At 37.7% G+C, this 22,594-nt stretch overlaps 1 protein-coding gene across 1 annotated transcript in view; it reads left to right on the top strand.

Moving 5' to 3' along the window:
* Nucleotides 1-716: 716 nt before the first annotated feature.
* The window catches only part of LPAR3 (lysophosphatidic acid receptor 3), a 33,611-nt gene continuing 11,733 nt past the window's right edge, over nucleotides 717-22,594 (top strand). The window contains exons 1-2 of the mRNA XM_026700253.2: nucleotides 717-1,009; nucleotides 18,891-19,647. Coding sequence (XP_026556038.1) covers nucleotides 18,912-19,647 — 736 coding nt within the window. The 5' untranslated portion in view covers nucleotides 717-1,009; nucleotides 18,891-18,911. The remainder of the gene's footprint in view (nucleotides 1,010-18,890; nucleotides 19,648-22,594) is intronic.

Genomic DNA, 22,594 nt, shown 5'->3' with positions numbered 1-22,594 from the left:
AACAGCCTAGAAATGATAAGAGTCCCGCAGCAACACCCACTCAATTCTTTCTACCGTATTGGGCTTTATCAAATGCTTTTCTGGATGGTGGACAATACTCAGCCGTGGGAAGCAGGTACAGTCAAATGTATTGATTAATTGCTTTGTTTACAATCAAGACAGAATCATTTGGCAATGAGTCAGAACAGATTCAGTAAAGGCAGCCTATGGACCTATCCACAAAGTGGGCAGCAGATCTGATGCAGTATGTTTTTTGCCAATTTCAGAGATGAGTGGAGAGAAATAACTCGGTAATGGGAAAAGGCACATTGTCTAGCCACATGTAGATAATAAAATGCATTGCCTTAAATTCTAAAGCAAGTTATTCTAAACTCTTACTCAAAATAAAGAAAACAGAAAACCATCGTTTTTAAGAAAATAAAAAACCAGAATTGATTTGAGGAATTAGGAGCAAGAATATATTTAGTTCAGAGACTTATTCTCACAACCCATTTTTTAAAAACACTTCAGCCTTTCCCAAATCTTGACTTTTCAGATGTGTGGGGACTACAGCTGCTATCCTCCAACTGCTTGTAATCCCCGAACGATAAGCGAGAGGGAACCCCGACGGCGAGGCGAGTGCCTTTGAAATGAAGCCAGGCGTCGTCTTGGCTTGCCCCGCCCGGAACAAGGAATCATGCAAAACTATTGCATTATTGAATCCGAGCCATCGGCCCCAATGGAAGCAGCGCGCTCCCTTTATAGGAAGGGAAGAAAACTCAGCGCCCGTCCAGGGGAGGCAATCGGAAGGAGGCAAGAGGCGGGCAGGGCTTTACCAAGGGAAGGCACCCCGGTTCCTCAAAGGTTAACCTCCCGCCTTTTCCACGCCCCGCCCCGCCCCCGGAGGAGCCCGCCCTCGCCCCGCCGCTGATTTAGCTGGTGGCGTTGCCTTGGCCGCCGGCTTTGTGGTCCGGGTTGGAGGACACACATCGCCGGAGAGGAGCGGGCAGATGCCGGGCATCTGAGCGCGGTGAGTGAAGGGGTTGAGTGGCTGGCGCCCTCCGCGTCTGCCTGCCCCAAACACAGAAGGGACTGGATGGGTGGGGGACTGAATGGCCAGCGCCCCGGCAGCGGGGCATCCCTGCGCCGACTTTTGCCAGTTGTGCCTTTGCGAAACGCGGAGGGTGTGCGGGTTGAGGTGTGCTGCTTTCCCGCTGGCTCGCCGGCTTCCCCCGACTTTGAGCCTCTCTCCTTCGGCAGGGAGGCGAATCCGTGCGGCGTTCTAAACTTTTGAGTTGTCCCTTGGCTGCGTTCGCACGACCGGGTCCAGCGCCAACACAGCCTTCCTAAGCTGGGAGGGCAAAGACAAGAGGAATATATGTCGGGGGCCCCATCCTCAAGGTCCCCGAGAGGGGATTAAAAGGGGCTCGAGGAGCAGGTGCTGTTCCTGTGAAAGTCACGGTTGTCTCTCTCCCTTTCTCTCCCTCCTTCCCACCTTCTCTCTTCCTCTCTCCCTTTCTTTCCCTTCCTCCCTCCTTCCCTCTCTTCCTCTCTCTTTCTTTCCCTCCCTCCCTCTCTCCCACCTTCCCTCCCTCTCTCTGTTCCTCTCTCCCTTTCTTTCCCTCCCTCCCTCTCTCCCTCCTTCCCTCCCTCTCTCCCTCCTTCCCTCCCTCCCCCTCTCTCTTCCTCTCCCTTTCTTTCCCTCCCTATCTCCCTCCCTTTCTCTCCCTCTCTCCCTCCCTCTTCCTCTCTCCTTTTCCCTCCCTCCCTCCCCCTCTGTCTCTTCCTCTCTCCCTTTCTCTCCCTCCCCCCCCTCCCCCTTTCTCCCTCTCTCTCTGGATGGTATGGCTGGGCAAATAGATATGTAGTAGCCAGTGCAGGTGGAAATTGAGTAGAGTATTGCTGGAAGAAATCATGGAAATGCAATTTTGGGTTGCATAGTTGGTCCTAAACTCATCTCTGTATCTGTCAAAAGAGACTGAAGATGAGGTGGATCCCATTTTCATGACCAGCTCTCTGGAGAATTTTTCCCAGGTGGAAGGTTGAATGAGGTGGCTGGTTCCGTTTTCTTTTGGGGAATATTTTGGAACCAATTCATGCTTATATCTGGGGCAGATTAACAGAGTCGGATCTTCCAAGCTCCCCACTCAGACACAGCACAATGAAGCAGAGGAAACAATATCTTTGGGGACCCTCTAGAGTTCTTCGCTTTGGCTAAGATGGGCTGGATGTGATTAATACTTGGATGGGATACCAGGAAATCCCAGGATTGTAAACTAGGTTGAAAAGTGGGGTGGGGAAATCTAGAAGAAGAAAATGGCAAATAATAATTGTACTCTTGTACTCTTACCAAGAAAACTACACTGACACGTTCCTCTTATGGATTTTTTTAGGTGAAACAGAAAAAAATGAAGTTATGAATTACAGTTTCAATGATTAGAAAAAAATAGATAATAGAAAAAAGCGGGGGGGTTGTAACCATGAAGTAAGAAGTAAGTCTGTATTTCTACTTATTATCGCTGCAAAGAAAATTTGAAGTTACTTCTATAACTTTTCATTCATTCTTTTTGCACTTTTGATTTTTTTCTTTGGTTTTTCTTTACCTCAGACATATTCTTGTAATAAAAATTACACGCACACACACACATGCTCATGTTCGTGAAGTCACTAGGAGATGAGCTCCCTTGGACAGAGCTGTCATCTGTGTTTCATCTGTAAAATAAAAGCGGAAACCCTTAAGTATGAGGTTTTTTTTTTTTTAAACGTACTTGATAGTCATAGTCTGTAATTTTCAAGAAATTTTCACTGGAATTCTGATGCCAGAAATCATATTAGTTGCCTATCTGTAGCTGTGACAGATTCAGATTCTGCTTCCCACAGGCCAGTATTTGGGTTTGTAGTTCCTACTTGAATGTCTATCACTTGCTTAATCCTAATTCACATTCCACGCCCCATTGAATTGCTGATTTGCTCATTTTGTGAACTGTGCATGAATCAAATAAAACTACAGTGGAAAAAACTCTTAAGCTTCATTTTATTTGCTCAGCTGTTTGGAGAATACACTTGAAGTGTTTTGTTTTCTTTGCTGTTTATGAAAAAAAAAATTAGTTAAATTTGGCTCTGCTGTGTGGATGTGTATATTCTTTTGTCTTGTCCCAGTTTCCTTTTGTTCCTTAGTGCTTTGGTCTTACACAGAATTGGGCACTCTTGAAATTTTATATGTAAGCACTGGTGTTGGGGGAAAAAAATGACAAAATGTGATTACTCAAAGGTGAGAACCGTATTTGAAATAATGCTTCCAGTCCTGGCAGGTAACATTGTATAGCCATGAAAATGTTCCTGCCTTATATTAAAAGTGAGATGTGAGCTTGCAGCAGTGATTAGATAGCCAGAAAGCTAATTTATTTTAAATTGGGATTCAGCCGATTTAGCCGTAAACTTGTGAGATTTATATAGTGTGCAAGTGAGCTGGAGCTTTTAATGGATTGCCAGAATATAGATAAAATGTAAAGGATGGATTTCCCTGCTGACAAAAAGAACACTACCTTTCTTTTCAGAAGGAGTTTTCATAGGATGAGTGTTTCAGTCAGTTATGAAAAACAGAGTTAAGCAATTGTACTAATTAACATCTGTATCCATTTGGTATTGAAACACAAGTGAATGGTTTTTTTTAAAGGGTGCTAACTAATTCAGAATAATATGTTCTCTTTACTGTTTATTGAAAGGTCACGGTCAATAGAAGGCATAGCTTATAAGTCAGAGTCACCGAGTCTGATAGACAAATAGCTTTTAAAGGGCAAATTATGCATGAAATAGAATTGCACCACAGAGATAAAATGCTGCTAAAGTGGGTGGTAACCATACGTTTCTGGTTATTAAATAATGTAGCTGGGGCTTCAACACAGATACACTCAAGTGTTTAATACTAAGAATTGAATATATTTCTTGGGTTGTCCCTATCATACATGCAAGTATTTAGTGAAAACTGATTCAAAAAGGTAGTAGAACAATAATTGATTGCTTGTTCTTTCATCGCAGCAGTTCCCTTAAGGACTGTCTTAGATGCAACCTAACTATCACAGCCCAGGATGGACCTGAATATAAATTTGGGGAATATTTTCATATTTGCATGTTACTTAAACTCTGACTATGTACTTTTAAATATGAAATGAGCTCTCCACCCAAAATTTCCTTACCCCACTCCAACTTGTTGGCTGGAATATGGTGTCAGATGAAAATATTTGAATACTTGAAATTCTTCAAAGGGTATGTAGTCTAGTCTTTTTTATGCCTAGGTGTAGGTAGGTAGCTATTACATTAAGATGGATTTTGGAATGATTGAAAAAAAAGGCACACAAAATTGTCTTCTTGCCCCAACAGCTTGCAGTTTTGTACGGATAATCCTCGATTTATGAGCACAGTTGAAACTAGAATTTCTGTTACTAAGCATGATGCTTGTTCAATGAACCAATTTTAGCACTTTTTGCACTGTTGCTAAGTGAATCACTATAGTTGTTAAGTAAATCATACATTCATGAAGGGAATCTGGCTTCCCCCATTGACTTGGCTTGTTGGAATCTGCCTGGGAAACTATGATCAGGGAATGCTACAACCATTGTAAATACATGCCAGTTGCCAAGGGCCAGAATTTTGATCACATGATCGTGGGGATGCTTCAGTGATCGTAAGTGCAAGGACCAGATGTAAGTCACTTTTTTTCATTACTGTTCTAACTTTGGACAATGTCTAAACAAAAGGTTGTAAGCCGAGGATTACCTGTAGCCTATAGCAGGGGTCGCCAGCCTTTTGGACCTCAGGGACCACCAAACTCATAATTTTAAATCTTGCAGACCACTAATATGAATTTTGACTGACGGTGGCTTGCTGACATTGATGGGAAGGTCAGTCCCATATTCCAGAGCTGCAGTAGTCACAGGACTGGCCCTTTGGTCATCTCGGAGCAGCTGCTCCTCCATCTGGGTGCACCAGCCTGCCATGGACTGGAGGAGCTGCTCCAGGATGACCAAAGGGCCAGTCTTGTGACTACTGCAGCTCTGGAATATGGGACCGACTTTCCCACCAGCGTCAGCAAGCCACCCTGGGCGAATTTCCCTCCCCTGCCATTGGTCTTACCTTCCAGTTCCAGCTCGCATGGCTCTACTCAAGGTAAGGTTTGCGCTCGGCCAAAGGATGGGGACAGCAGGTGGGTGGGCCATGTGGGAGGCGCAGCTTTGTGTTCCTGTGCAGCCTGGATTAATTGCTTTGGGGGGGACATTTCTCTGCAGCCCACCAAAAATTTTTCGCGGACCACCAGTGGTCCCCAGCCCACTGGTTGGCAACCACAGGCCCATAGCCTACTTGGGATAAAAGTGCTTGGTGAGTGAACTATTGTACTGAGGAAGAGACAATAAATGAGAATCTATCAGATGGTAAATGTACTTATCTTCCCCTTAAGTTCTCAGAATTGAGATATACGGATCTTACATTATGTCATGTCCTCATTTACACTATTTCCACCTCTCTCCTTGGAGAAGGGGAAATTTTTTTGCTTATACCCAGAGTAGATTCTTCTGTGTCCCTTCTGCTGCCTAAAACAATGCACTTTATTTTTCAGTGTAACTAGGGATGTGTGTTTTGACTCTGATATGCATCAGAGGATCCAGGATTGAGCAAATGCTGTTCCCACCATTCAGAAGGAGGTGGTAGATTTAAGTAAATAATATAAGTTTATTTCATTTAAAATAAGCATTTTACAGTTTAAACATTTAAATAAAAAAAAAGATTATTTAAAGATGATTATTTAAACATAAATATTATGTAGTAATATTTTGCATAGCAACGTTATTTTTCAATGCTAGAAGATAAGGCTTCTGATATATGGATTATTTTTATTGTCAGCTACAATCAGACAATCATCTGGTTGCATTTATATCAGTGGTGGGATTCAATTTTTTTTTACTACCAGTTCTGTGGGTGTGGCTTGGTGGGCGTGGCAGGGGAAGGATACTGTAAAATCTCCAGTCAAAGGTGGTATTTGCTAGTTCTCTGAACTACTTAAAATTTTCTGCTACCAGTTCTCAAGAACTGGTCAGAACCTGCTGAATATCACCTCTGATTGATATGCATATAAAAGTGGTGTCTTGGAAGTAAATTATCTGTCGAAAAGGACATGTATGCTACAGCTGAATTCTTGGACTATTATTTTGCATTAGTGATCAGATTTTGACTTTTTTTCTAGGGAAAAAGTCACTTTGTGTTGAACTAGAATACTGTACACAAATAAATAAACAAAGAATGTTCTATCTTTCCATTCTGTGCAAGCTATTAATATTCCCAAGTGGCTTGGAAGGTAAAATGAACAATATTCTGATCATGCTATCTCTTTTTTTATATTTTCAGTACAAAGCATGAAATGAGAAAAATATACTGTTTATGGCCTGCTGGCTATTGATAGCAACTTGGGCATTTTTAACTTTGCTTTCTTTGAGTTTTGGAAGAACACCGGAAACTGTAACAAAAATATACCTTGTAGTAGGATGCAAATCCTAGATTTGCCTAGTTTGGACTCTGATTTTATTTTCAGCCCACTGTAATCAAGACATTTTAAGAACCTTGAAGGTGCCTCTTTATAGCTCTCTCAAATCAAAAATTGCTTGGATCTTCTCCTGCACAAGAATATAAACAGTGCATGTTGACATTGTTAATTCAGCTTTGAATACTGTCCCACACATGTATAAAATGAGATTCCTGCAATGTGGATTCAGTAAAATACAATTAGTTTCCAGATTTAGTTTCTTTCAAGGGAGTCAAGAATTATACTCAGTAAAACACATGTCTTTTGGTCACATAAAATCCTAAATTCATGAGATTTCCAATAAATACATTTTAGGGATACACGGTTGGAAAATATATATCTAGCAGCTAGTCTTTAAGGTTTCAGAAACAGTATATGGACCAATATTCTTCAACATATGAAGAGAAGTGTTATTTTTTAAAATCTTTTTTAATCTATTGACCATGCAAAAAGCCAAAAGAAATTTAAAACTGAATGGGACCATATGAGTGGCCAGGTATGTTGATGTGAATATGTGCAATTTTATTTAGATATAGAGGTAGTCCTCATTTAGTGACTCCTGATTTAACCAACATTCCTGATTAAGCACTTTACAATCTTCACATTTATGATCTTTGCAGGCCTGTAAAGCAAAGGAAAGCTTAAGTAAGATCATAAGCACAATCATGGTTTCATGTAGTGACCACTTCACTTAATGACCGAGTTGCTGATCTCAAATGTAGTTGCTAAATGAGGACTACCTCTATGTTCCTTCCAACAGATATGAGAGCTGTCTGAATATTATAGGAAAATAATATTTTACTTTAGGACCGATGCAAGTACTCTCAGTTGCAATGTACATGGTAGTTACTTATTTCTTTGGGAGAATTCCAATATCAAATGCTATTTGTCAAGTAGGAATCTCTTTCTTGGATCTTGCCATTTATCCTTCCTTGAGTGCAGGGGGAAAAATCTGGTTTTACTATAACAATTAGAAAAAAATTGAAGCGAATAGACTAGACTAGACCAGACCAGACTAGAATAGAATAGAATAGAATAGAATAGAATTCTTTTATTGGCCAAGTGTGATTGGACACACAAGGAATTTGTCTTGGTGCAAATGCTCTCTTTATACGTAAAAGAAAAGATACATTCGTCGAGAGTCAAGAATCATAAGTTAAACCACTTAATAATAGTCATGGGGTACACTAAGCAATCAAATCATACTAGGAAACAGTCCATATATTACCAATAAATAATTGAATTTATCATATTGTTTTATATGTACCAGCCACATGGATTTGATAGCAATGAACGGAAATGGAATATTTCTCCATGGTAAGGAGTGTTTGTAGAAAAATGAAGTATCATGCAAAAGGCTTTGAGATATCCTAAGAGATTATTTCCACATTATATACTGAATTGCCAAGTCTTCCTTTAGAGCCCTACTCTGGGAATCTCTAAATGAAAGCTTAGCCATGACCTTTTTAGTTTAGACTCCATGTATAGACTTCCTAAACCATAATTTCAGAAGATCTTAAATTACGAAAGACTCTATAGCCTAAATTTGTGGTAACTAGAGATGTACTGGGTGTCTGCCTTTAACAAGTTTCAGAACGTTTAAAGTAATAACTTTAACTGGAAGAATACACTGTAAAGTGGCCTATAATATCATACAGGATTGCACAAGACTTTTTTTAATGTGGCTTCTTTCTATATTTATTTTTCATGGTTAGATCATCACTGAAAGAAATGCTGCCAACTGTTGATTGTTTTGCTGTGGATTTTTTTGGCTAAGATTCTTTTTGTAGCTTGGTTAACAATCATTGGCAGCTGGAATTCTAACACATTTGAATATCTTCCTTGCACTAAATATACAATAAAATAAATTTAGTATCTATAGCGATGTGGTATAAATCTAAATTGGCATGTCAGTCAAGAACCCATCAGATATTGACAATTATTGTTCTTTGACCATATTTTCCTATGAACTGATGATGCTTCTAGAATTCTTCTGTTCATTTATTAAACCTTTTAAATATATGTCTTTAAAAAAAGTTTCTTCCTTTCAATTCCATTCTCATCCTTCTTTAAATAGAATTTTAATATGACCTATCTAATTCAAGAATTCTAATATTACTGGATTAACCACATTTTAAAAGAAAATCCTTAATTGTTTCTCAGATCAGTTGACTAAGTCTTGAAATATATATACATATATATGTATATATATGTGTATGTATGTGCATATATATTATATATATATATATATATATATATATATATATATATGGCATTCAGCTTTGTTCGGGTATTTTCCCACGTCGTTGTAGTTGTGCTTTTAAAGTTGTAGCAACGTTTCGGCAGAATCTCATCTGCCATCATCAGGCTTCAGAAGCTTTAAAAGCACAACTACAATGACGTGGGAAAATACCCGAACAAAGCTGAATATATACGCGCACACATACACACACACACACACACACACATACACATATACATATACGTACGTAGATACAAACATACAAACGTACATGATACTTGGGGGGTATGAAGTACAATTCAGTGCTAGTTTAAGTTCAAGTTGATATATATAGATTGCACTGTAATATGGCCCATAATTATCTTAAAAGAAGTAGTTCTCTACAGTACATACTTGTCTTTTCAAGTCTAACTGAACTCAGTTTTATTATATAATGTTCTGTAGTGGTGGTTGACTTATACCAACAAAGGACATTTTAAAAAATAATATGATGATACTGGATTTAATATTTGATTGCATAAATGCAGTGTTCACAATGCCAGAACTTTATGTTTCTGGCAACTTTGCCAGAATGCTGGTTGCTACATTCTGTATCATTTGTGGCTTTGAAGTACTGTATCTCTGAAGGCAGCATGACTGAGAGCACATTACAGTAGTGTAGCCATGGGTAACTGTCATCACAACCAGCCTTCAAGTAGGACCACAATAGGTGCAGCAGCAGAAACTAGAAAAAGGCCCTGCCTGGTCACAACCTCAACCTGCTTATTTAGAACAAGTTTGTCCTAGAGTGCTCTATGGAAGTCTTATCACTGTCTCAACAAACTTTCTTCGAAAGAAAACATTTGAGTCTGAGCAATAGTTGTTTGAGTTGGCTAGATCCCATATAAGCTTCTTAAGGCCTCTGGTATAACCTTATTTCTCTGCAAGATGACTGACACCTCCCTTATCTAGTCATTCATCTCACCCTGGCTTCTTGTAGAAGCCAGGTTGAATAGGGATTTAGCTCACAGGTGACTAAGCTCATTCTATAGATCACCCTATGCAATTCCTCAGAATCAGAAACTCAAAGGAATCATAGGTAATCTCAGAAAGCTCGTTATCTCCTTAGATATTGCCCGTATCTCGCCATGAGTGAATTAAGAAATGTTATCGGCCAAACATGTCAGATGTATGTTGCCCAAACATCTTGTAGCTATCCTCAGGTAAATCTGTGCCTCCCCACTGAAAAGGATTTTCAATAAACTTTCAAATATAGCCACCCGGGTATGCTTTGTTGATACCATAAGTTCAAAGAACCATTTCCCCATTCTTATGCCCACAGTGTAGTCTTGGCACAAGCAGTTTTATACTTGTCTTCTGCTAGAACTCCAGGCATCTCAGAGAGCTCATTGGGAATAATCTGGAAAACTTGGCCATGGTACTTAGATGAAATTACTGAGGAATTCAGGATATGAAGACCAGAGGTAGTGTAGGACTGCCTGCATAGGCTAGCTCTAATACTATAGGGGACATGCCCCTGTTTACTCTAGTTGAATGTGAATTCCTGAACTTTCTTCTAGGACATGGAGGTCCACCAGCATCCTAGGAGACACTAGTCCTTTCAGGAGATTCTGAAGATATCCTGCCGTAAAGCAAGATGGACAGTACACAAGCAATATTTCTGCCCTGTCATTATAGCCTATTACAGACAAGCCCGGCCTGTCAAATCAGCAGTATGGTCACACCAAGCTTTCCTGAGAGATAATTACCATATTCCTCCTCTTAGGATGGAGTAAAATAATTGCTGGATTCATAAAAGGCATAATGTGCTTTGTTTTACTGATGACTTACTCTGATATCCGAATGCAGCTATTATGGTTTGAAAACTATAGTTTTTGCCTTAATATAGATTCTGAAGTTAGCTAATTATGACTTATTCAAAAGTAATTGTTCATAAAATATAACATGATGTGCAAATCCAGGCACAATTTATTAATGAATCAAAAATGCTGAAATCCTAAATGCCAAATGCTTTGTAAGTTCTAATTCATTCCTTTCATTTAATTGTTTTACATATGAATTAAATTATTTCAAATGCCTGCCTTATATTAATGGATAAATTTGCATGCTCATAAACATTAAGAAATATTACAATAAAATATAGATGATCAGAAATCATCTCATCAGTTCATCTTCAATACTAATCTCAAATACATACCTCTTGCCAAGTCTATTATATGAAATCTTTTGTCTTCCTTTTGCTCTTGAAATATTCTTAAGTAAGTTTGTATTTTGCTCTGCCAAAATACTAGGCCATTAGTTTTGCAAACCCGCACTTGGTGATGGAAATCTGGTAGCAAGCCTTTTCTCTGAAAATCAAATTACACTGCATAATGTTACATAATGTGCAGTTAATGATTCATGGTTATGTGTATACAGCAACCAGATTAATTTAACAAGAATATAATCAAAGCCTAATCACAGTGTTTGTTTTTACACTTCACATTTACAAAGTTGTTTCTCAATACTCTTTTCTCGTATAACCTCAAGCGACTGCTTTGTTTAGAGTTAACCTTTTGACGGTAGGTGCTAGCTTTTCTCAACGAGACCATTCTGGGCCAGTCATTCCACAGGATTGTTGTTGTAGGGAAAATAGGGGGAGGAAGTTGTATTGGATATGTTTGCCACCTTGAGTTATTTATGAAAAACGGACAAAAATAGATTCCATGGGTATTAGATTAAACTCCAAGAATCCCCCTCCATGCTTCTAAATAGGGACAATGTCAAGTTGGAAAAGCTAATCCATGCTGTTTTGAAAGTTTATTGAAAATGCATATTCATTAAACTTCAAAGTTCCTTCTCTGCAGCCCACTTCATGATTTCAAAGCTTGGGCGTGCTCCCTAATGCTCATGTTTGAAAAGGGGCATTGCGTAACCATGAGTGTTAATGCACAAGGAACTTATTCAGAAGGGCAATAATCGTTTTTATCCCTATTCATCCACTACATCATCTGGCATCAAATATACTGCAACTGCAATTGTCACTCACAAAGCTAGTTTCATTGAGGGTCTTTAAACAAGTTGCTTCCTAGATTCTCATGGCCACTGCTATTCTAGGTAATATTTAGGAGTGCCTTACCTTTCTCTAAATCAGGGCTTGGCTTGGCTGGGGAATTCTGGGAGTTAAAGTTCACAAATCTAAAATTGCTAAGGTTGGACACTCCTGCTCTAAATTTTAGTTGTTTAGTGGCTTGCCAAATAAACAGGATGCTCTTTCCTTGAGTCACTGTGCATCTTGGAAGGTACCCGAAACAAGGAGGGACTTCTTTGTTCTAAGCCATGAGTCAAGTGCAGTGATTTTTAACCAGTTCATAACTTTGTGCAGTGGATGATGTGTAGGATTCCCCCTCCTCTTCCTCTTTTGAACATCTGCACTTGAAGTTTTGAAGAAAGGGAAGCAGGAATCCCACACTCTTCAGCAGAAATTCTATTATGCCTTTTGCTAGGCCACCACCTGAGGAAGACAAGTACACCGTGTCTATATGGAACAAGCAGCCTGTTCTTATTCTTTGGGGATAACAATGTAAGCAAACTGTTTTGGTAATGGGAAGAATCTCCTGAATGATTGATTACTTTCAGAATTATGTGGAGAACTGAAAATAAAATGGGACAATTGCTAATAGGCTTCAGTATAATAATAGGCTATTTTTTTAAAAAAATATTTTTGTTTCCTTCAAGTCAGTCTTGAAGTATTTTAGATTTTAAAAAATCCTGCCATCATCATTATGATTATGATGATTATGATTGTTATTATTGTTATTATTATTTAATCTTTAGTGAGATTCACAGCCTTTGGAGCTGGTTGGTAGCTCAACAGCTCAAGTCCTAACCAAGGACCTAGGAACTGTTCAGGTAGCGTTGGAGGATATAAGCTGTTCCAAGTAGGGTGGTTTTTTTGTAGAATCAGAGTATTCAAGTCTGATAAATTCAGGATTTCCAAATAGCAAGGCAGCCCTTTAGACTGGGTTCCAATTACAGTCGTAATAACACACGATTTCTTTTTCCAAAGTCGCTCAACTTCAATTTGTAAGTCTCGATACTTTGTAATTTTTTCTTGCTGCATGTCTACAATTCGTGCATCACCAGGTATTGCAATGTCAATGAACCAAACTCTTTTCTTCTCAACTATTGTTATGTCAGGCATGTTGTGGGCCAAATGCCTGTCTGTCTGAATTCTGAAGTCCCACAAGATCTTGACTTTTTCATTTTCCAGAACCTTCTCAACCTCATGTTCCCAGTAGTTGTTACTATACTCAAATCCAAACTTCTGGCATAGTTTCCAGTGAATAATTTTAGCAACTCAGTTATGGCATTCTAAGCAGTCAGTTTGTGAAATTTTGCTACATCCACTGATTAGCTGGTCAACTGTTTCATCTTTCTCATTACAGAGGTGGCATTTGCTGTTGGTGGTGACATGCTGAATCTTTGCCTTCATGCAATTTGTGGCTAAGGCTTGCTCTTGAGCAACCAAATAAAGCCTTCAGTTTCTTTTTTCAGTATTCCTGATTTTAGCCAATTCTAAGTAAGCTTTTGGTCAGCTTTGCCTTCAATGCTTTTCAGGTATTGGCCATGCATAGCTTTGCTTTTCCAATTTTCAATTCGTTTCTCTATTACTTCTTTTTTGTATTCAGCATTTGACTTGGTTGTCTTCAAAAGGCCTCCTTTATGTACTTCCTTAATCATTGGCTCTTCACTTTTCTGGATGTAGTCATTCAAGCCTTGTCTTTCTTCTTCTACAGTCTGCTTTACTTGTCGGAGACCTTGACCACCCTCTGCTCTCGGTAGATATAATCGATCAACATCACTTTTAGGATGCAAGGCATGATTCATAGTCATAAGCTTCCTTGTTTTCTGTCCAAATTGTCCAGCTCCATCTGGTTCCAGTCAATTATTCCTGCAGAGTATCGAATCACAGATATAGCCCAGGTTTTTATTGCTTTTATCATGTTTCCACCACTCAATCTGGACTTTAAAATCTTGCAAATTCTTCAAAAGTACTTGGCTGAAGTTGATTCCTTGACTTTATCATGCATTAAATCAGAGGCTTCTAAAATCTCCAAGTACTTGTAGTCTGCTTCTGGTTTCATTGCCTTTATCATTTCTTCATTGTCAAGTTCTATTCCATCATCTTCTATGACCTTGCCTGCTTTGATTGCCATTGTTGCACATTTGTCAATTCCAAAGTGCATGCCGATGTCCTGGCTAAATTATTTTGTACGTTCAATTAGTGAATTCAGTTCACTTTTTGTTGTTGTTGTTATTATTATTATTATTGAGAAAGATGGAACAGTTGACCATGGGTGCAGAAAAATTTTACAAACTGACTACCTAGAACGCCATAACCGAGTTGCTAAAATCATTCACTGGAAACTGTCAAAAGTTTGGATTTGAGTAACAACTACTGGGAACATAAGGTTGAAAAGGTTCTGGAGAATGAAAAAGTCAAGATCTTGTGGGACTTCAGAATTCAGACTGACAGGCACTTGGCCCACAACACATCTAACATAACAATAATTGAAAAGAAAGAAATTTGGTTCATTGACATTGCAATACCTGGTGATGCACGAATTGAAGACAAGCGGCAGGAAAAAAATCACAAAGTACCTGGACTTAAAATTGAAGTTGAGTGACTTTGGAAAAAGAAATCATGTGTTATCCCAATTGTAATTGGAACCCTTGGAGCAATACCTAAAGGGCTACTGCAATTTGGAAATTCTGAATTTATCAGACTTGAATACCCTGATTCAACAAAATGCCACCTTACTTGGAACAGCTTATATCCTTTGATGCTACCTGAACAGTTCCTAGGTCCTTGGTTAGGACTCGAGCTGTTGAGCTACCAATCAGTCCCAAAAGCTGTGAATCTCACCAAAGATTAATATAATAATAATAATAATAATAATAATAATAATAATAATAATAATAATAAGAAGAAGAAGAAGAAGAAGAAGAAGAAGAAGAAGAAGAAGAAGAAGAAGAAGAAGAAGAAGAAGAAGAAGAAGAAGAAGAAGAAGAAGAAGAAGAAGAAGAAGAAGAAGAAGAAGAAGAAGAAGACAAGGCAGCGAACGTACCTAATACTCTGTCCTCCTCCTATTTACCCTACAACAACAAAACCTCTGATGTGAGTTGAGTTGAGAGTGAGTGACTGGCCCAAAATAACCCAGTTGACTTTGTGCCTAAGACAGGACTAGAACTCACTGTCTCCCAGTTTCTGTCCTGGTGCCCACTGGAGCAAACGAGCTGTCTGGTTAAGTTTTTGTTGATGTTAATATCCACACATCACATACTTTCTCTCAGACATCACAGCACTTATCGATATAGCTGTTCAGTAACTAATTTGTCACCCTAACCTAACCTCCTAACTCGTATAGAGTTAGTAGAGAGAAAGAAAAAAATTCACATTTGTCAAACTGGTAACAAACTCAGGATTGTGTGGCCTGCTTCCAGATGCAAGTTCATAGATGAATAGTTATGTTGGTTCAAATGTAGCAGCATCCTACCACCCATGATTTTTTTAAAATCCAAATATGAAGTGGTGCTAGACAAGGATGAGCAATGTGCTGGTCTAGTTGGATAATGGAAAGAGGGCTAAAATTTTCAATGAATGATGACCAACATCAGAGAATTCCATAATCAAATAATTCCACAATCAAATATTCACTATTTTATCAGGTTGCTACATTTGTAAGAGGAATATAATAGGTCATATGATGAGCTGAAATCCCTCTCCTCATTGACTATAAACTTGTGTGTTCATTGCCAAAAAGGAAGCTAATTCATATAGAATAAGCTGCTGAGGTTGCATTTTCATAATTCTTGGCCTTAATCCCCTGTACGTTTGCTCAATTTTTGCTTTTCCTTTGGTAGGGCTTTATAACAGAGGTTGCTCAGTCTGGGGATGTGTATTTTGTTCCTTAAGGATTCCATATTCTATTGTTTATGTAATTGGCTGCAAAAATATGCTTAGCTTTAATCTTCAGATTCTAAATTTCTTAACAGGGAACCTGAATCTTCCTGAATCTTTGCCAATGTATTGTTGACAGGAACAAGCAGAGGACAGGACTGAACTGGTAGGAAGGGGTAACACTATAGCAATCAAGTAGAAAAATGGAGAGTTCTTAGTTTATAGGTGTGGTTTGATGTTATTATACTCAAGTGGTTTTCTTTGCACTAATTGTAACAGATTTGCTACTGTTTCGCAAAACTAGTATATCTTACTCAAGTTGTTACCTTCAGACTCAGCTATTATTTTTATAAATGCAGGTTGTTACATGTTATTTGAATTTAAGACTTGTGGAATTACATGTCATTCAATTTTCTTTATGGACGTAAGTTTCTGAAGTAAAGTATGCCTTTCTGATCATATCTTCATTAGAAGCCAAGGAGAGCAGAAAAGGACCATTTTAGTCTGATTAGCACACAGAACATGCATTTTAAATTATCATTCTTAGTGATGTCCATGTGTGTATGTAATTAAGAACTGAACCCTAACCCTTATTATTCTCTGGGCATATACTGTATAGGGTTTTTTAAACAAAGGTACACAGTACAAATGATTTCTTACAATTCCTTTTTGAAGTTTGGGCAGATTCCATTCATCAAAAAAAAAAATGTAACAATTTTTAAAGTACATTTTATATTTACAAATATTTCCTGTAATATTCTGCAAATGCTTTCCCTTAGAAAACAAATATGAACTGGAGCTTTTCTTTTTGGCATTATTCCCAGGCCCTCTTCATTGTTTTATCAATGGCTTTGTTCTGAAGGACCATGGAGGTAATTTAAACTAGGCTAAAAAAAATGGCTTTTTGTAATTTCAGCTTGAATGTGATTGGCCAATTGGATAAAAGGAAACATTTCCTACCATACATCATCTTCTAAAAGGTTATGGAGATACTAGTCATTTTCACGGAAGTATTCTGTTTTGGCTTCTTACGATTCTGGATGTGTCTCTCCTACAAAGTTTGAGCTACTAATAAAGAAGAGTTTTGTCCTGTGTGACCAAATGCATATATCCCTATAGATAAGGGCAGAGGTGGGCTATTGCCGGTTTGCACTGGTTTGGGTGAACTGGTAGTTAAGATTCAGGCTGTTTGGGGGGGCCAAAATGGCCTGAAAATGCACCCAAAACAGCCTGAAAATGGCCCCCCAACACCTCCAAAACAGCCTAAAACAGCCAAAAAATGGATGAGGGTGGAGTCAGCCAGTGGTGGGATTAGCCCCAACTAGCTGATTTCTACCTTTGCCTTTGAGGCAAGTGGCTGGAAGGTGGAGCTGGGTATGGTGAGTGACATCACCCCCCAGTCACATGACCAACTGGCCATGCCAATCCAGCCAGAGAGCCAGTTGTTAAAAAGTTTGCAGCCCACCACTGGATAAGGGGCATTTTTTCTTTGTCTTACCACCAATACAAATGGAAAATTCAGCTTTGCTTTCTGAGTTTTAATAGCCATATTTAAATTATAACATTTAATACTATATACTAAGAAAGTTTAACACTATACTAAGAAAGTCCATGATTTCATGTGCTGTTTTTTGTTATTTGAAAACCTCTACTGAGATTCTGGGAATCTAAGAGTATGAGGCTGCACAGCAGGGTTTAATATTAACAATCAGAAGACAAAGATGTTAACAAATAATATGAAATTATAAGATTAAATAGAACTAATGTATAGTGTGTAGTGTTTTTAAGATTGATAAAAATATTATGACAAATATTAATTGTATTCTATTTAAAAATAATTATGTAAAAATGGATATGTTAAGATGGGAGAAATTAAAAGAGACAATGTTGGAGACAATTTCTGTGATAAAAATAATTGTTTTGCCAAGAATGTTTTTTCAGACAATACCTGTTTTGACAACCAATTATACCATTAAAATAATGGCAGAAAGGACTTATATGGCAAAGGACAAAAACACAAATTAAATGTAAACCATTAAAGATGCAAAGGAAAGAGTAGAACTGTGTTTTATTAATTAATTAATTAATTTATTCTGTCTGGAGGATGTTGCTGAGAAATGAGACTTTTAAAGCTAAAGGGTCACAACCTGAGGTTTGATAACATGGATATTTATGGTATGATAATGTTAAAATTAACATGGATTTCAAAAATCATTTTATTAGACATTCCATATTGAGAATATGGAATAGAATTAAACCCAGGCTGTGCCTGAAAATGCTTTTATGGATGTTGACTCAAAAAGCATATCATAGAAGAGAAACAGCAGACAAAGACAGATGGTTGATGTACCAGGAACTGTTGGAAAACCATCAAGAAGAAAATTAAAATTAAATCAAGAGCATGAAGGTGCAGTCATGCTAGACTTTTGAACAATCGCTAGGACAGACTGAAATGCCTTTGAAAACATCCCTTTGTTCTACATCTGGTTCAGTAAAACACTTAAAGGAACAACCCAGAATGGTTTGGCTTGTACAAACACCAAGCCATAAACCATGAGCACAGAATGATTGCAGTGACACATTGCCCATAAGTGAAGTCAAACTGCTGTATTATAACTTGGCAAAATATCATCTTTTATAATATAATTTTTGTTTGCTTCATCTTAGAACCGCAACTAATGTTTTGTGATCTATGATCAAGGGATTGTAATCTCTGAGAGATAGATATGAAAGCTTTGTGATCATGGTGTTTAAAAGGTTTCAGTAAACACCATGGGTGCTTAAATTCATTTAATGGTACATGTTTGTGAAGATATTGAATAAGGAATATTTATGTGTATTATCATGTATTCTCAAAGTATATTTCCTATATCATCCTGTATCATATATTATTAAAATATCAAAATATTGTATTCCTGTATGAAAAATGCAGAAAGTGAAAGAAAATATCCCAGTTCTGTAGGTAGCTTATGTTACATGTACACAGAGGTATATTTTGGGCAATATATAGTCTTTAGAAATTTTGATTTAATGGTATTAACACAAGTATCATTTTTGAGCAAAAATGTAATAATTGCAGCAAGTGTAAAAGCATAAGGAAGCAAAACTTCATTCTAATTACATTTTTTTCTTATCTTTCCTCCCCCCTCTAGAATGCAATTCTCAAGTCCAGGATGAATGAATGCCACTATGATAAACGCATGGACTTCTTTTATAACAGGAGTAATGCTGATACGGCCGATGAGTGGTCAGGGACTACTCTTGTAATAGTTTTATGCTTTGGCACTTTTTTTTGTTTCTTTATTTTCCTTTCAAACTCATTGGTCATAGCTGCTGTAGTAAAAAACAAGAAGTTCCACTACCCCTTTTATTATTTGCTAGCCAACCTCGCTGCTGCAGATTTTTTTGCAGGTATCGCTTATGTATTTTTGATGTTCAACACTGGCCCAGTGTCAAGAACATTAAGTGTAAATAGGTGGTTTTTGCGCCAGGGACTTTTGGACACAAGTTTGACAGCTTCTCTGGCCAACTTACTGGTAATTGCTGTTGAGCGGCACATATCTATTGTGAAGATGAGGGTTCACAGCAATCTCACAAAGAAGAGGGTCACATTTTTTATTCTGTTGATCTGGGCCATCGCAATTTTCATGGGCGCGGTGCCCACATTAGGCTGGAACTGCCTGTGCGACATTTCCACCTGTTCTTCTCTAGCTCCTATTTATAGCAGGAGTTATTTGATATTTTGGACAGTCTCCAATCTGGGAGTTTTCTTCATCATGGTTGTTGTATACATAAGAATCTACATGTATGTCCAGAGAAAAACAAATGTTTTGTCTCCGCATACTAGTGGATCCATCAGCCGCAGGAAAACTCCAATGAAACTTATGAAGACCGTCATGGCAGTATTAGGTAAGATACAGTGAGCTGTGCTACTATTATTATCTAGCTTTAAAAAGTATTTTTTCTGCACCTGGATATATATGTATTTCTATTTGTTGTTCCATCCTTAGTCCCATTCTTCAAAAAAAATATACAGCTTATTTACATATGGTTGTTGTGTAATGTTGTGTGGGAGCTGACTCAATACTAAGGCTTGAATTCCTCCTCTTTAGAGTTTTAATGCATGGATTGTTTTATTAGTTTTTATTAGATAAATACTGATTCACTTCAGAGTCACCTAAATTCCCAGGTTGGTGTTTTAGTGCAAAAAGAGAAGTCTCCCCTCAAATGACTAATTTAGATGGTAGTTTCAGCATTCACTAGGTTCTTGATATTTATGATCGTAGCTTAATTTGGTCCAGTTCTTATCCATGTGAGGAATACTGGAAATCTTGCTTAAATCAGCAATACTCATGCAACACACTTGGCATGTGGGAATTGCAGCAAAACAAGTAAAGTACGGTAATAGGATGTCTTGCTAAGATGCTGTGTTGGAACTATTTGGTAAAAAGATAGAATCCACCAAAGGACAACAAATACCAAAAGGCAACAAATGAGTCTGTTAATAAGTAATAGGAGCACTGAAGTGAAAAATGGGGAGGAGTTTGGTTTGAATTTGATAGTTATCACATATGCTCAGTTACCTGTCCAATTTAAAGGAGAATTGGTGTATTCTGTATTTCAGGCATAAATAAGTCATCTTTAATTATTTAATTTAATTAATTAGTTAACAAAACTTTTAGAACACCTTTGTTAGTGGCTTGAATGGCTAATATGGATTCTTAAAAATTGGGGTAGCTTGGTGTTCTACAAAACATTCTAGTTCAGATACTGGCAAGATCTGAGAGCAAAAATCAAAGAGGCTTTAGGGAATTTGTCCTCTTTAAAATCACTTGTCCTCTGAGATATTTATTTTTACCTCTTTTTGACAATCTGGATTCAATTTACCATCATCTTCGATTATGACTGTGCTGGCTGTAATTTAGCATAACTGGCGGATGTCAGATTAGGAAAAGCTAATAAAAATGTTACTTTTTTAAGCTTATATCATATTTTCTAACTGTTAGCAACTTAATTAGGATTCCTTTCTTATGTAAGATACTTTCACAAAGATAATTTCTTCCCCCAAATTCATTGTCACCTGATAGGAAAATTTTAATGTTACAAAGAAGCATCTTCGACTCAAGCTGTTGAGCAGGTTCAGAAAAGGAAGATGGAGTGGCCTTGAGAAGCTTGGGGGTGGCTGCTTGCACACTTTTCTTCTTTTGATCATAAAGAACCTTCCTTCATAATTATGAATATGCCATGTTAATCTTCTTAGAGTTGCCTTCTTAACAGAAGATAACAAAAGAAAGCACTGCTCTGTCTTGCTGGGGACACCCATATTTTAACATTGTGATAGCCACAACATGCAAAAGGCAAGTTTAACATTCTTATCTGAGCTAGACTCAAGGACATTGTCTGGTAAGTGAATTCAGTCTGGCAGATGGCTTGCTTCTCATCTAATGAGAATTTAGAGGGATTGGGGTGGGGTGGGGGAAACCTATCTATATAACCTAAACAAAAAGTGGTATACTTAATAATAAACATCAATAATAGTCCAATTCAAGATAAGAGTTCTGCACCTAGTCTTCTATTGTTAAAAGCTGTTAGCTGTTTTACTTATCCAAACCTTTTGGCACTTTTTTCTGATTTTATTTAGCAGATAGAAAATTATAGTCCATTTATGAAATTAGAAAGTATCATCTGGCAGGGGCCTTGAAATCCATGCTAAGCCAAGTACATCAATATTATCCCTGTTATGCAGATATTTTGTATGTTCATAAATTGTTGGGTGTTAATGTAATCTCTTGCCCTAAGCAATAAATTATGCTTAATTATAGTTGTACTGCTCTGTGATGTGAAATTTCTTTGAGACTTTTTCTTTCTTCTTTAGTGGTTATACATTTCTTCTTATTTTTATTTGCTATCGGGGCATCTGAGATGGATGTTATTGGATGATACAACCAAGACAATCTCTCTAAAAGTAGTGCTAGGTCAAACATAAAACTTCCACAGTGAAGACTAAATTAAACCATAGTTCACAAAAGCTTGCAGAATTTCCCAAGTAGTAGTTGGTTGAAATCCAAAATATCAGCATTGCATTTCCTTTACTATATGTAAAGCCAAAACAAATACCCCTATTACTGTATTTATAAAAGGAAAGCTATTAAATAATCTGGTGCTCTCCAGAAATTTCACTTCAAATCTTTTCTCACTCAGCCAGCCCATCGTTGGTAGATTATGGCTTCTGAACACAGTTTTTCAGCACAGGTGATATTTACTGGCACATTTAATTTATTCCTGTTTAATTCAGCTTTTTGCTGAAATGTATGCTCCAAAAATTTTAAAAGCACACTTATGCAAACATTTAAAACATAACATCAATTAACAATAATACTTAAAAGCCTGGTGTAGGAGATGCAACTTTGCAGATTTTTGAGATATCAGGAGTAGGGGAATCATATGCAGTTTTCCGCTAATTCATTCCATAGCTTGGGAGTATGCAGGGAAATGCTAATCTCTATGTGGCAGATAAAAAAAAACCTTTGACAGTCCTCCTAGAGCCATGACCTAAGCTATTAAAGGCTTTAATGTTAAATTTTGTCTACTAAGCAACTGATATCCAGAACAGCTCTTTCAGTCCAAGAAAAGCATGACCCCCTATACCTTGTAGCAATTAATAGATTTGAGTTTATCATTCATTGTTACTTCCAGAAACTTTTCAAAAGAAATCCTGTGTAGAATGCATTGCATTGTAATAATCAAGTCAGGGTGTAACCGTTGTAAAGTTGCAACCATATTTTGGATAGAGAGGACCATTGGTTTGAAAGAGGGGTAAAAGAATCCATCTGGGTTAAAATTAAACACCTCTCCC

Source organism: Pseudonaja textilis, chromosome 3 (assembly GCF_049901715.1).
Source record: "Pseudonaja textilis isolate UNSWEBS1 chromosome 3, rPseTex1.2, whole genome shotgun sequence".
Classification (NCBI taxonomy): Eukaryota; Metazoa; Chordata; class Lepidosauria; order Squamata; family Elapidae; genus Pseudonaja; species Pseudonaja textilis.
Note: the sequence above shows the minus strand (reverse complement) of the source record. Positions and strands in the feature narration are given on the sequence as shown.